The sequence below is a fragment of the Macaca mulatta genome, chromosome 9 (genome assembly GCF_049350105.2).
Source record: "Macaca mulatta isolate MMU2019108-1 chromosome 9, T2T-MMU8v2.0, whole genome shotgun sequence".
In the NCBI taxonomy this organism is placed as follows: domain Eukaryota; kingdom Metazoa; phylum Chordata; class Mammalia; order Primates; family Cercopithecidae; genus Macaca; species Macaca mulatta.
Window position 1 is genome coordinate 140,137,853 of NC_133414.1, and position 14,577 is coordinate 140,152,429.

The following is a 14,577-nucleotide window of genomic DNA, read 5'->3' on the forward strand; positions in this document are numbered from 1 at the left end:
AAAAACAGCTTCTATTTATTGGGAATGTCCTATCGCACGGAAATTCACTTGGAAACTGAAGCTCAGAGAAGTTACCATGCCATGGTGGGAATGGGTGGGTATTTGTTCTCAAATGTAGTCAGCCCAGGGCAATGGGCAGTATTTGTCAGCTCCCTCCCTCCCCACCATACAAAGTGAAAGAGGGTTGTGTGGAAGTGGTGTTCATCTATTAAACACAGCGGTAGCCCTTGAATGAATGTTTCTAATCCGTCAACAGCCCTGGAAAATGAAAACCACTCTTAGCATGTTCTTGAAATACTATACTTACCAGGGTGAGAAAAGGTGCTGACACACTTCAGCAAGATTTCTGGTTAGAACTGAACTCTAAAGGATTTTTCTACTAAACAAAATATTCCACTCCACAGGCATATAGCTAGATACAATTTTTCTCTATGTAGGGTTCATAATTACTACTAAGTCTGAAGTGTTAAAACAACTTGATCATAGCAACATTCCTACTAAAGGTTTTGAAGTTGGCCTACCTAGAAGGAAGCATTTATGCCTCACACCTTCCAAAGTGCCTCCACTAAGAGCCGCTCCTCCTTGAATACCCTCCCCTGTTCTGCCCTGGCGCAATCCCCGTACTCTTTGCAGCCCTGTGAAGCCCTTAGATGTCCCCTCCCTGCCCTTCTATTCCCTCCCTCAAGCAGAATGTCATTCTCCCTTATGATCATGGATGATGCTGTTATAACACTATCATGGCAGCCAATACAGCACAAGTCAGTACCACTGATTTCTGCATTCATTCAGCGAATATTCGTGTCACGTGGCTCCCCACCAGACACTGGGGAGACAAGCGTGGAGATGGGGGTGCAATGACCACACAGGGCACTTGCTGGGGGACAGCTACCCTGTCTGGTGTGTTATCCTCACCTGCACCTGGCAAAGTGGGTGAATGGGGAGTCCAGACAGGTGACCTGGGGGATGGTGGGCTATTCTCTGATTTGGGGAACACAGAGAGGAGGGGGGACAAACTGGAAAGTAAATGGAGATGAACAACAGTTATGTCTACAGGCCTGAAGCTGGAGAAAGATGTCTGAGCTTCAAAGGAGATTTTGGAGGCAGCGGCTCACAAGGAAGCGATCCTGAAATCGTGGCTGAAGGGCTGAGTGCTCAGTCCCTCCAAGGACGATGATGCTTTTCAGAGTACTGGTGTCACTTCATATACCGGGTGGCATTGGGCTGTCAGAGTCAGAAAGAGAACAGGCAGGAGCAGAATCAGTAAACTTCTGAAGCTTTCAACGACAGGGAAGCTGGAGAAGATGAGGAGCCAGGTTGAGGTCATGACGCGCCACAGCCCGGGACCCTGAGATTCCGCGGGCGAATGTCTCAGGTGAGAGCAGTCCTAGTTAGAAAAGTATTCCTGAGAGACAAAGGCAAGCCATGAGTCACTCCTTACAGAAACTCACTCTTGGTCCCTAAAGATGTGCTCACAAGTCATTCTCTAAAGCACTTTATTTTCAGAAAGGACACCAAAAATAGGACTGTCCTGTGCAGATGTCCAATTGCCTTAATGTGGGGAGCAAATGCCCTGGGCCTAGCCATTGGAGACAGATCTTAAAAGCTCCATTCATCGGTGCACTCACCCTCTCATTCATGTTTACCAAGTGCCTGCTCAGTGCTGGGACAGACGAGCATAGATGTTCCTGCCATCGTGCCCTGGAGGACACAGGCAAACATTTAAACAATGACAGTGTGGCAAGGGTCACAGTTAAGGCTGCTGTAGGGTGGCTGTGGGTGATGATAGACCTCAAGGCTTCATTCCGCAAAGCTGAGAGCAAAGCATGGTCCAAACTCCTTCCCAAAGCCCCCAGTGTTCAACTGTTCTCAGTCCAGGAGCCCAGCAGTGCTCCCAGTGGAGTTTATGAGGCCGATTCAGACCCAGCAAATCTAAAGTTTTCTTCCCTTAAGCAGATTGACAGTCTTACTTACAGAATTCACTTGTAATTTATGAGAAAAACTGTACTAGAACTTATCACAAAACTAACTTTATTATATTTTTCCCAGTTCGATTTTTTTTTGTTAAATATCTTCACTGTCCCGGTGACTTCTGGTTCTTATTTTCTTGACGTACACAATGTCCTCAGCCTGTGTGGGAAGGAAAAAAAAAAGATCTCTTAAGTAATTTAAACACCCATTTTTGTAATCGACCTCCTCTGCAAAACGTCAAAGGCTTACTAGGTATTATGCTGGTCCTTAGTTGTAGAAAATGAATGTTGAGGCTAGAAATAAGTTTTAAAATATATTCCATTAACGTTGTTTTTGACTTGAACTGCTTTTATTATGCAGTTTACACTTAAATAATGTGATCTTTTCATACAAAAGTTCCTAATGCATTTTAAGCTAATACATAATAAAACAAAATTTCATCATCAATGCACACATTTTCACAAACTAAAAAATGTCACTCAGAAAAAGTGAATCCGGCTGGGCGCGGTGGCTCAAGCCTGTAATCCCAGCACTTTGGGAGGCCGAGACGGGCGGATCACGAGGTCAGGAGATCGAGACCATCCTGGCTAACCCGGTGAAACCCCGTCTCTACTAAAAAATACAAAAAACTAGCCAGGCGAGGTGGCGGGCGCCTGTGGTCCCAGCTACTCGGGAGGCTGAGGCAGGAGAATGGCGTAAACCCGGGAGGCGGAGCTTGCAGCGAGCTGAGATCCGGCCACTGCACTCCAGCCTGGGTGACAGAGCCAGACTCAGTCTCAAAAAAAAAAAAAAAAAGAAAGAAAAAGTGAATCCAACCAGGACTAAGTCTTTTGGGTCTTATAAACCAAGCAGCTCCCAAAGACAGAACTATCCCCAACTTGCACGCAGGGGACCTGCCTTGGCCTTCACTCTTGCAGTTCTCACCTCTTGGCTAAGGGGGAGGGACCATGGTGAAAAGCATGGCTATAAGCTTCTTACTGGAAAAAATCTGTTATATATGCATTTTCTAGGACTACCGACACCCACCGAAGAACTCAGCAATAGAGGAGCATGTATGTGTTGGACGTCTCCTGGGTGCTTGTGTGTGAGAAGAGGCTGGAACGCGCCTGGCAGAACACACCGGGCCTGGCTCAGTCTTGGGCCTGGTTGCTCTGTGTTTAGGTATCACCCTAGTTAAAAGATTTGCTTTCACCCTTCTTTTGTTTCATTCTGATGAAGCAGCACCTTCCAGACTGTGAATTTGGTGAGCGCCTAGAGCCTGTGTTTTATTGTAAGATGGACGGGTGAACGTGCTCACCCACATCAGCTGTTGCATCCCTGGTGTCCCTGTGGTCTCTAGGACCTCGTCTGGCACTGTCAGATGTCTTCTGCTTCCAGCCTGCCCCAGAAGTAGTCTCTGACTTAGGACACCTGTGTGGGCATCAGTGTCCTTGTTGAGCCTCCCCTCTTCCCTCTCTGGAACAGTCTATGGGCATCTCCCCACTAGGACTTCCTGCCCACCATCCAGACACACAAGCCCTCCGCCTCCACTGGCTGCCTGGCTATGCAGCAGGTATTGGGGAATCTTTCCTCTTCTCGGCAGTTGAAGCTTCCTGATTTGTGCTGAAGGTCTGTCTGGACAGCTGTACTTGCCAGAATTCTGTATCTGAAGAGGTTATTGCTACACCAGTTTCGTTTGCTGAACTCACAATATGGTAGTTTTAGGTCCAAATTTTGTGTGTGCTAAGAATTACACTTATACCACTCACAAACAGGGAGCAATTCAACCTATTTTTATTTTAGCTAAATCAAGTATTCCCCAGAAGAACACTAATGGAATCTAATCATTCTTATCGATTTGTCCACATGCTTGTAATTATGTGTGGCTAAACTTGATGTGAGTTCAGTAGCACTTAAAGCTCATTAGCTTAGATAGTCTCTGGCTAGAGGGGGGTTGGAGGGCAGAAGCACTCCCCACTGATCAGGAATTCTCACATAGTCAGCGTGTGTCTCAGGGCCACCCCAACCTCTGTTCCTTCTACCTTTCCAAAGAATTCCTTGGACATTTTTCTGTTTCAATAGTTTGTTTTTTTTGGGGGGGGGGAAGAACTTTTCTGTTTCAATAGGTGTTTTTGAACTACAGAAAGGCTGAAGACAGCTACCTGCAATTGTATCATGAGGTACATCATAAGCAGTCAATTAGCCACTAGACAAATTCCTTTTCTTTCTGAAGAAAGTCTTCATAATGTGAATTTGCTATTTGAAGTGGAATCCCCAAAGCAGACACAACAAAATATAACTAAAATGACAAAACGTATGTCTTAGGATAATGCTCCTTCCATGAATGTAACTGGGAGCTGGCAGAGGGCTGTTGAAAATAATGCTTTTTGTTTGCCTTTGCAACCTTGGGCAAAAAAATAGATCAAAACACTGTCTCTTCTAAAAACGGAAAACAGTAAATAGCTTACCTTCTTTGGATTTTCTGCACACCTCTTGACACTCCGCGTTACTCTCTGCACAGATTCACTCTCCAAAGTGCTTGCTGCAGACTGGCTTTTCGTCTTTCTTGATCTCAAACACATGGAGTCTGAATTTCCTGCTTCTCCTTTCCCTTCCTGATTCTGCATGAGAACCCCTGCGCTCTTCTGCCCTCCGCTCTCCTCTGCCACCTTAGGCTGGGAGCTCTTATTCGGTCTCACAGACCTCAAGCACCTTTTGTTTTCACTGACTTTGCCTCTAGGTATGGGTTTCCAGGCTCCGTCATCTGGATTCTGAATGTCCATCTCTGGGGAGGTCTTCATTTCATTTCTGTTTATTTCTATTCTTTCTGCTAATACCAGGACCTCAGTTATTTGCTGTTCTACATCAGTCTTATTTTGGCGTCTGGAGCGCAGGGATATTCCCTAAAGAAATGAGAAGACATCCACAGAATTCCAATAATTAGTAAAACAAATTCAAAATTCAACAGGGAGAACAATCAACAATAGTAAACTAAAAGGAGAAATCATTTGAAAATTACTCACTGATGAATTTTCTAAGAAACCTGTCATCTAAGATAGTCAAGGTAATGCCTTGGTACTTTGTTCCTATGGAGAAATGACTGTCTCTGCTGACAAATTACAAATAAGGCATTCAGGATAAATTTCAATAACAATGCCTAAAAAGACATATATCAACTCTAATTTTTACAGTTTATAGAAAGAAGCTCCATTATTCATTCATTTACAGAGAGTAAATGAACTCCTATTCCTTTAACCATCACTGCTAAGGCAGAATAGGAAATTACCATTTCTGGAGTTTCCCCAAACTTCTCCGGATGCAGTAGGAACCTCTCTAACAGTCCAGACAGTTCCCCCCTTCTCAAGAATACACACTCCCTATCGATATTGTTCTGATAGTTAAAATAGTGACATAGATATTATTTTTAACCCAGTCCTGGTCTTGGTGACAGTATCTAGAACATAGAACTGAACCACCCACCTATCCTCTGATCAATTTTTCAAACATATGAAGATGAACATTACTCATTTGGCTCTTGAGAAACTCTTCTAAGTTTGCATTAATCATTTTATCATTTTTGACTCGTTCTTTTCCCAAATTAGTCTGTTCCCTTTATAGGTCCCAAGAAGATTCTTTACCATGGCCTGCAGTTGTTCACTGTGTTAAATGAAACCCATTTGGGAAATAACCACTTATTTTTTTTTTTTTTTTTTGAGACAGTCTCGCTTAGTCGCCCAGGCTGGAGTGCAGTGGCGCGATCTCGGCTCACTGCAAGCTCCGCCTCCCGGGTTCACGCCATTCTCCTGCCTCAGCCTCCCGAGTAGCTGGGACTACAGGCGCCCGCCGCCTCGCCCGGCTAATTTTTTGCATTTTTAGTAGAGACGGGGTTTCACAGTGTTAGCCAGGATGGTCTCGATCTCCTGACCTTGTGATCCGCCCGCCTCGGCCTCCCAAAGTGCTGGGATTACAGGCGTGAGCCACCGCGCCCGGCCATGATAACCACTTATAATGTCAGGTTACATGCAAAGTATAACACAGAAACTGACAACTATCCAGGATGATATTGGGTGATGTTGTAATACTTCCTCTCACCTTATTTTCAGGGACCGAGTCTTGTAATTTGTGTTCCTCTTTGTTGGTTTTCATGTTGTTGCTGTTCAGCTCTACCACAGGTTCAATTCTTTTTGCAGAAGTCCTCAAACTTCTCTTCATGATGACCATGGGTTCCGGTGATTTGCCTCTCGCCCTGGGAGCAACCCTCTGCTTCTTGCTGGCTGGCAGCTCCTCCGTGATCTCCTCCGGCGCAGGCATGCAGCGCAGCCTCTTGGTTCCTGTGGCGCTTCCATCTTTGCCACCTCCGCTCTTGAAGGGCAGTGGGGGCAGGGAAGTGTTGCTTTTGCTCTGTGATTTTACAGGGTCTGTGGTACTTACCAGGTCTGCCACGGGTTCTACTTTAGGGGCCCGAAGAACTCTTCTGGATGTTTTTAGAGGTTTTCCACTGTCAGGTGTTTTCTTTGGAGCGCTTGTAAAGCTATCAGCAGCACCATTTGCCAGTTCCTCAGTGTGGCCTGGTGTTGGAGAGAGCTCTGGGAAGCTGGCCAGATCTTCTAGGGGTTGGGCCTTTTCCTTAGGTGCTCTTGGCCGTCTCCTGCTGCCAATTACATCTTCTGCGTCCAGCTTCCGCTTTACAGGTTGCTTAAATGCTTTCATGCCTTTGTCCTCGCCTACCGGCTCTTTGTCGGTGTGCGCGGTCTCCCCTGATGTTTGTGTGAGACTGCCGACTGCTAACAGCTCCTCCTTCACTGCTACTTTCTGGGCACGTGTCCTGGGCCGTCTCTTTGAACTTGTTGCAGTGTCTACTAGTTCTGGTGATGATTTGCAGGGTATTTTAGTGGTTTTGTCATCAGTCATTGATTCTTCAGTGTGACCCGGTGCTGGGTCTTTGAAGTCAGCCAGGTCCTCTAGGGCTTGGGCATTTTCCCTGGGTGCTCTTGGCCGTCTCCTGCTGCCAGTTACACTTGCTGCTGGAGCCAGTGTCTGTTTTGCAGATTCCTTCACTGCTTTGATGCCTTTATCTTCACCTACTGGTTCTTTATCTGCGTCCGTGGTTCCCCCTGATGTTTGTGTGAACTTAACTGCTGAAGGCTCTTCTTTTACTTGTACCTTCTGCACACGTGTCCTGAGATGCCTCCTTGTGCTTGCTGTGGTGTCTACTACTTCTACTGGGGGAGATTTGCAGGGTATTTTAGTGGCTTTGCCAGCAGTCAGTGGTTCCTGAGTGTGACCTGATGGTTCAGAGAGCTCTTTGAAGCCGGCCGGGTCTTCTAGGGGTTGGGCCTTTTCCTTAGGTGCTCTTGGCCTTCTCCTGCTGGGTTCCTCTTCTACTGGGTTCGGTTTCTTCTTTGCACGTTGTTTAAATACTTTGATGCCTTCATCACCACTTGCTAATTCTTTGTGTGTGTGTGTGCTTTGCCCTGATGTTTGTGTGAGCCTCTCAAGTGCTGAGAGCTCCTCTTTCACTTCTTTCCTGAGACGTGTCTTGGGGTATCTCTTTGTGCTCGTGGCAGTGTCTGCTGGTTCTGCTGGGGGAGATTTGCAGGGCATTGTTGTGTTTTTGTCAACAGTCATTGACTGTTCAGTGTGACCTGGTGCTGGGAAGAGTTCTCTGAAGCCAGTCAGGTCTTCTAGAGCACTGGCCTTTTCCTTACGAGTTCTCAGCTGCCTCTTGCTACCAGTTACATTTGCTGCTGGGTCCAGGATCTGCTTTGGAGACTCCTTAAATGCTTTGATGCTCTTACTATCTCCTGTTGGCTGTGTGTGTGTTTGCGTAGTCTTCCCTGACGTCCGTGTGAGCTTGTTGACCGCTAGGGGCTCTTCTTTCATGTCCACTTTCACCAGGGATATCTTGAGCCTTTGCTTGGAGCTTCTTGAGGTTTTGAATGACTCTGGCTGTGGAGATTTGCATGATACTTCTGTCATTTTGTCATCAGTCATTGATTCCTCAGTGTGACCTGGTGTCTGGAAGAGCTCTTTGAAGCCAGCCAGGTCTTCTAGAGCCTCAGCCTTTTCCTTAGGAGTTTGTGGCCGTCTCTTGCTGCCAGGTAAATTTCCTGGCAGGTCCAGGTTCTGCACTAGAATTTCCATAAATGTGTTATTTTTCTCATCACTTACTGCTGGTTTGGGTGTGTCCATGGCTTTGCCTGCTGACGGCGTTAGTTTCCTGAGTGCTAAAAATTCTTCCTCTACGTCTGCTTTCCTGAGACTTCTTTTGGGCTGTTGCTTTGTGCTTGCTGGGGTGTCTGCTGGGTCTGGTTGTGGAGATTTGCAGGGCATTTTGGTAGTTTTCTCATCAGTCGTGGGCTTGTCAGTGCCTGGTGTCTGGAAGAGCTCTTTGAAGCCAGTCAGATCTTCCAGAGGCTGGGCCTTTTCCTTAGGAGTTTGTGGCCATCTCTTGCTGCGAGGTAAATTTCCTGGCAGGTCCAATTTCTGCACTGGAGTTCCCAGAAATGCTTTCATGTCTTTCTCATTGCCTCCTGATGGTTTGGGCGTGTGCATGGCTTTCCCTACTGACGGTGTTAGCTTCCTGAGTGCTAAGAATTCTTCCTCTACATCTGCTTTCCTGAGACTTCTCTTGGACTGTGGCTTGAAGATTGTTGGGGTGTCCACTGGGTCTGGTTGTGGAGATCTGCAGGCTATTTTGGTAGTTTTCTCATGAGTCGTGGGCTTGTCAGTGCATAGTGGTGTCTGAAAGAGCTCTTTCAAGCCAGCCAGGTCTTCTAGGGGTTGGGCTTTTCTCTTAGGAGTTCTCAGCTGCTTCTTGCTACCAGTTACACTTGCTGCTGGGTCCAGTCTCTGTTTTGCAGTTTCCTTTAACGCTTTGATGCTTTTATCCTCACCTTCTGGTACTTTGTCTGTGTGTGTGGTCTGTGTGAGCTTCTTCAGGGCTGAGAGCTCTTTCTCTACATCCCTTTTCCCCAAAGGCGTTTTGGGCCGCCTTCTTGTGCTTGTTGGGGTGTCCACTGATTCTGGTGGTGGAGATTTGCAGGCTATTTTGGTAGTTTTGTCATCAGTCGTTGATTCCTCAGTGGGACCTGGTGTCTGGAAGAGCTCTTTGAAGCCGGCCAGGTCTTCTAGTGATCGCGCCTCTTCCTTAGGTGTTCTTGGCCACCTCTTCATCCCAGTTCCATAGTTTGCTGGGTCCAGCATCTGCTTTGCAGATTCCTTAAACACTTTGATGCTCTTTCCATCTCCTGCTGTCTCTCTGTGTGTCTGCGTGGTCTTCCCTGACGTCTGTGTGAGTTTGCTGACTGGTAGGACCTCTTCTTTCACGCCTACTTTCCCCAAGGATGTCTTGAGTCGTCGCTTGGAGCTTGTTGGGGTTTTGACTGGGTCTGGTTGTGAATTGCAGTATACTTCTGTGATTTTGTCGTCAGTCATTGATTTCTCAGTGTGACTTGGTGTCTGGAAGAGCTCTTTGAAGCCAGCCAGGTCTTCTAGAGCCTTGGCCTTTTCTTTAGTAGTCTGTGGCCATCTCTTGCTGCCAGGTAAATTTCCTGGCAGGTCCAGTTTCTGCACTGGAGTCCCCACAAATGTGTTGATGACTTTCTCTTCACCTACTGCTGGTTTAGGCGTGTGCATGGCTTTGCCTGCTGATGGTGTTAGTTCCCTGAATGCTAAAAATTCTTCCTCTACGTCTGCTTTCTTGAGGCTTCTCTTGGGCCGTTGTTTTGTGCTTGTTGGGGTGTCCACTGGGTCCGGTTGTGGAGATTTGCAGAGTATTTTGGTAGTTTTCTCATCAGTCGTGGGGTTATCAGTGCATGGTGTCTGGAAAAGCTCTCTGAACCCAGTCAGGTCTTCTAGAGTCTGAGCCTTTTCCTTAGGAGTTTGTAGCCGTCTCTTGCTGCCAGGTAAATTTTCTGGCAGGTCTAGTTTCTGCACTGGAGTTCCCGTAAATGTGTTGATGTCTTTCTCTTCACCTCCTGCTGGTTTGGGTGTGTGCATGGCTTTGTCTGCTGATGGTGTTCGTTTCCTAAATGCTAAAAATTCTTCTTCAACATCTGCTTTCCTGAGACTTCTCTTGGGCTGTGGCTTGGAGCTTGTTGGGGTGTCCACCGGGTCTGGTTGTGAAGATCTGTAGGATATTTTGGTAGTTTTTTCGTTAGTCATTGATTCCTTAGTGTGACCAGGTGTCTGGAAGAGCTCTTTGAAGCCGGCCAGGTCTTCACGGACTTCAGACTTTCCCTTAGGCGTTCTCGGTTGCCTCTTGCTGCCAGTTAGACTTGCTGCTGAATCTAAGATCTGCTTTGGAGACTCCATAAATGCTTTGATGCTCTTACCATCTCCTGTTGGCTCTGTGTGTGTGTGTGTAGTCTCCCCTGATGTCTGTGTGAGCTCGCCAACTGCTCGGAGCTCTTCTTTCACGCCCACTTTCCCCAGGGATGTCTTCAGCCGTCCCTTGGAGCTTGCTGGGGTTTTGTCTGGGTCTGGTTGTGAAGATTTGCAGGCTACTTTGGCAGTTTTATCATTAGTCATTGATTCCTCAGTGTGACTTGGTGTCTGGAAGAGCTCTTTAAAGCCAGACAGGTCTTCTAGAGCCTGGGCCTTTTCCTTGGGAGTTTGTAGCCGTCTCTTGCTGCCAGTTAAGTTCTCTGGGAGGTCCAGTTTCTGCACTGGAGTTCCCACAAATGCATTGATATTTTTCTCATCACTTACTGCTGGTTTGGGTATGTGCATGGCTTTGCCTGCTGATGGCGTTCGTTTCTTGAGTGCTAAGAATTCTTCTTCTACATCCACTTTCCTGAGACTTCTCTTGGACTGTGGCTTGGAGCTTGTTGGTGTGTCCACTGGGTCTGGTTGTGGAGATCTGCAGGCTATTTTGGTAGTTTTCTCATGAGTCGTGGGCTTGTCAGTGCATATTGGTGTCTGGAAGAGCTCTTTCAAGCCAGCCAGGTCTTCTAGGGGTTGGGCTTTTCTCTTAGGAGTTCTCGGCTGCCTCTTGCTACCAGTTACACTTGCTGCTGGGTCCAGTCTCTGTTTTGCAGTTTCCTTAAACGCTTTGATGCTTTTATCCTCACCTTCTGGTACTTTGTCTGTGTGTGTGGTCTGTGTGAGCTTCTTCAGGGCTGAGAGCTCTTTCTGTACATCCCTTTTCCCCAAAGGTGTCTTGGGCTGCCTTCTTGTGCTTGTTGGGGTGTCTGCTAATTCTGGTGGAGAAGATTTGCAGGGCATTTTAGTAGTTTTGCCAGCAGCCACTGCTTCCTCAGTATGACCAGGTGTCTGGAAGAGCTCTTTAAAGCCAGTCAGGTCTTCCAGAGCCTGGGCCTTTTCCTTAGGAGTATGTGGCCATCTCTTGTTGCCAGTTAAGTTCTCTGTCAGGTCCAGTTTCTGCACTGGAGTTCCCACAAATGTGTTGATGCCTTTCTCTTCACCTACTGCTGGTTTAGGTATGTGCATGGCTTTGCCGGCTGCCGGTGTTAGTTTCCTGAATGCTAAGAATTCTCCCTCTACATCTGCTTTCCTGAGACTTCTCTTGGGCCGTTGCTTTGTGCTTGTTGGGGTGTCCACTGGGTCTGGCTGTGGAGATTTGCAGGATATTTTAGTGGTTTTGCCGGCAGCCACTAATTCCTCAGTAAGAACAGGAGTCTGGAATAGTTCTTTAAAGCCAGCCAGGTCTTCTAGAGCCTGGGCCTTTCCCTTGGGAGTTTGCAGCTGTCTCTTGCTGCCAGGTAAAGTTCCTGGCAGGTCCAGTTTCTGCACTGGAGTTCCCATAAAAGCTTTAATATCTTTCTCATCACCTCCTGTTGGTTTGGGTGTGTGCATGGTTTTCCCTGCTGATGGTGTTAGTTTCCTGAGTGCTAAGAATTCTTCCTCTACATCTGCTTTCCTGAGACCTCTCTTAGGCCGTTGCCTTGTGCTTGTTGGAGTGTCCACTGATTCTGGTCGTGGAGAATTGCAGGCTATTTTGGTAGTTTTCTCTTTAGTCATTGATTCCTCAGTGGGACCTGGTGTCTGGAAGAGCTCTTTGAAGCCGGCCAGGTCTTCTAGTGATCGCACCTCTTCCTTAGGCGTTCTTGGCCACTTCTTCATTCCAGTTACACAGGCTGCTGGGTCCAGGATCTGCTTTGGAGACTCCTTAAACATTCTGATGTTCTTGCCATCTTCTGCTGGCTCTCTGTGTGTGCGCGTGGTTTCCTCTGACGTCCGTGTGAGCTTGCCGACTGCTAAGAGCTCTTCTTTCACACCCACTTTCCCCAGGGATGCCTTCAGCTGTTGTTTTATGTGTGTTGGGGTGTTTATTCGTTCTGGTTGTAATGACTGGCAGGGCATTTTAGTGATTTTGCCCTTCTCACTCTTTGCTGCCTTGGCATGATCTTGGGTTTGGAGGAGATCCTGGCCACATGCCGTGTCTTTCGTGTGTTCTGTATCAGGCAAGCTCTTGAGGTCTGTCAGATCAGACGTTGGTTCACATTTCGGACCCCAAGTTCTTCTTGATCTCTTCACTGCTTTCGTCTTTTCATCATTTTCTTTTAATTCAATATTTTCCTTATATGTCTCAAAAGGTCTTTCTATTTCCTTCATCTCTCCTTCTCTCCTTTGTTGTAGTAGTGTTGCCTTCTGACATCTTTTTAGGATGCGCTCAACAATGTCTGTATTTGTTTCTTCACTCTTACTTTCTATAGGTAGCTTCTGTATACTTCTGAACTCCATAGACCTTCTTAACTTGTTTACGATGGATACTGTTTTTGAAGGCTCTGTCTCAGTATCTGAAGTTTTCGTCTCCACGGAAGTTATTTTGTAGGTGTTCCTGGGAGTTTTTGCTATATTTCCATTTTCTCTAATAGACTGCCGTCTTAAGGGAGGGCTTGCAGAGCATTTATCAGATGGCTGTTTTGCTGAATTCTGTGCACTGAAGAACGCATTTCCTCCTGAAATAAAAACATATACAATAAATACATTCTATTAGTGTCTCATGTCAATCGAGTATTATAGCCTCATAAAATATAGTAAAAAAATAAATATTCAGCTTTGTATTCACTTAACAACGAGGCTACTTATGTGTCTATAAATCTGTTTTATTAGAGCCATGCACAATTAAGAATAATATTATTTGGTGCTGTAGTGGGGTCATCATTAAGCAAGTTGGATGCTGAAATGATTATAGAAGGTAAAAATATTGCTTAAGAAGGATCCTCCAAAGGTTGCCATGCCCTGTGTCATTGACGTAAATATAGGCATTTTTTCCTTCAAACATCAGAAACAAACAGTTGTTTCTTGCCTTAAATCACCAATAAAATAACATGGATTATCCTTGTGTGGTTAGGGTCCATATTACACAGGAAATATTTACCTACCACAAACATCTTCAGGGTAGCAAGCTGTTCCCTCTATGACAGGAACACAGTGACCAGTGCCAAATGAGAGATTAGACAGATTCTCATCTCCCATCTCACACTCATCCCGGGCCTGCTCCCACCTAGAAGGTTAGCAGGAATAATTGTACAGTATACAAACTGTTATCTTTTGTTTTGTAATTGGCAATAATTTTGAATTTGAGTAATTTATATGTAAATATGGTGAGACACCATTATACTTTTTTGCTATGTCTCCCTGGTTACTTATAATAAAGAAGCCAAAAGTGTACACAGGTCATTTACACACATTAACGGAGTCTTTCTTTCTATGTAAGTCAATGAATGCCAATGTTAGTTCAACTGCTGATTGAAATCTCCCTTTCAATTACAACAGAGAAGACGGACATGGTATTTTCTGCCAGGAACATTTCTTTTAGAGAAGTAATATCATACTGCTTCTAAAAACATAATACTGTATGTTCCTATCCCAAAACATCACAGTGGTAGGAAACAAGGAAACCGACCAAAACTCTCTGAGGTGGGCAGCAGAGGTTCTTCTCCTGAATTAGTTGCTTGAACTTGTTTTCCAAGCAAATTCTCTGAATTTGAAATAGCGACATGACATGTGCTTGTCAACTGTGGTTGCTCCTTCACTGGGGTCTTGAACATTTCAGCTATTCCTGTTACATGAAGACATATGAAAAGTGATTGACATATTGCTAACATGCAAACAACCATCCCAGTCCTCACATGTAACATGCAAATGGTGGGAAATAACAGCAGATTCCTCCCTTGAATTCCTGGTACATAGGCCTCATTAAAAGGGTGATTCCATCAATAATGTACTCATTTTGTAAAAAAGAAAGCAAAGAGAAGATATGTTATGTTCTTTGCTTTGCTTTTCTTGGAAAGGAAACAAATGAAGTTAGTTGACCTCTGTGGTCCTTCTAACTAGACCCCACACCTGAGCTCTGGAGCACGGAAGCTGGTGATAGGCTCCTGAGACCCACGGGCCTCCATGCTGGGATCTAGAGGCCAAATGCCTTCATGCTTCTCAAAGTCTTGGGTGCTCAGTTCTAGGTTTAAAATACAAATAACATGTGCCCACATTTTAGACAATGACAAAGAGCTGCCCATTTTTAGTACTGTCAAGTAATAATATATATTTTTTTAAATTTTATATCATTATCATTCCATTTGGAATGATAGGAGGCCTCAGCCTCCCAAAGTGCTGGGATTATAGACGTGAGCCAACGTGCCGGCCATCCCCACTTTAAAT

The 14,577-nt window shown here is 45.8% G+C and overlaps 1 protein-coding gene across 2 annotated transcripts in view; it reads right to left on the bottom strand.

Moving 5' to 3' along the window:
• Positions 1-14,577, bottom strand: part of MKI67 (marker of proliferation Ki-67) — a 31,297-nt gene continuing 16,720 nt past the window's right edge. For both annotated transcript variants that reach the window (XM_015148454.3, XM_015148453.3), the window contains 4 exons: positions 13,823-13,978; positions 6,040-12,872; positions 4,416-4,850; positions 1-2,127 (listed from right to left, as the gene is read on the bottom strand). In XM_015148454.3, the coding sequence (XP_015003940.3) occupies positions 2,062-2,127; positions 4,416-4,850; positions 6,040-12,872; positions 13,823-13,978 (7,490 nt within the window). In that variant the 3' untranslated portion in view covers positions 1-2,061. The remainder of the gene's footprint in view (positions 2,128-4,415; positions 4,851-6,039; positions 12,873-13,822; positions 13,979-14,577) is intronic.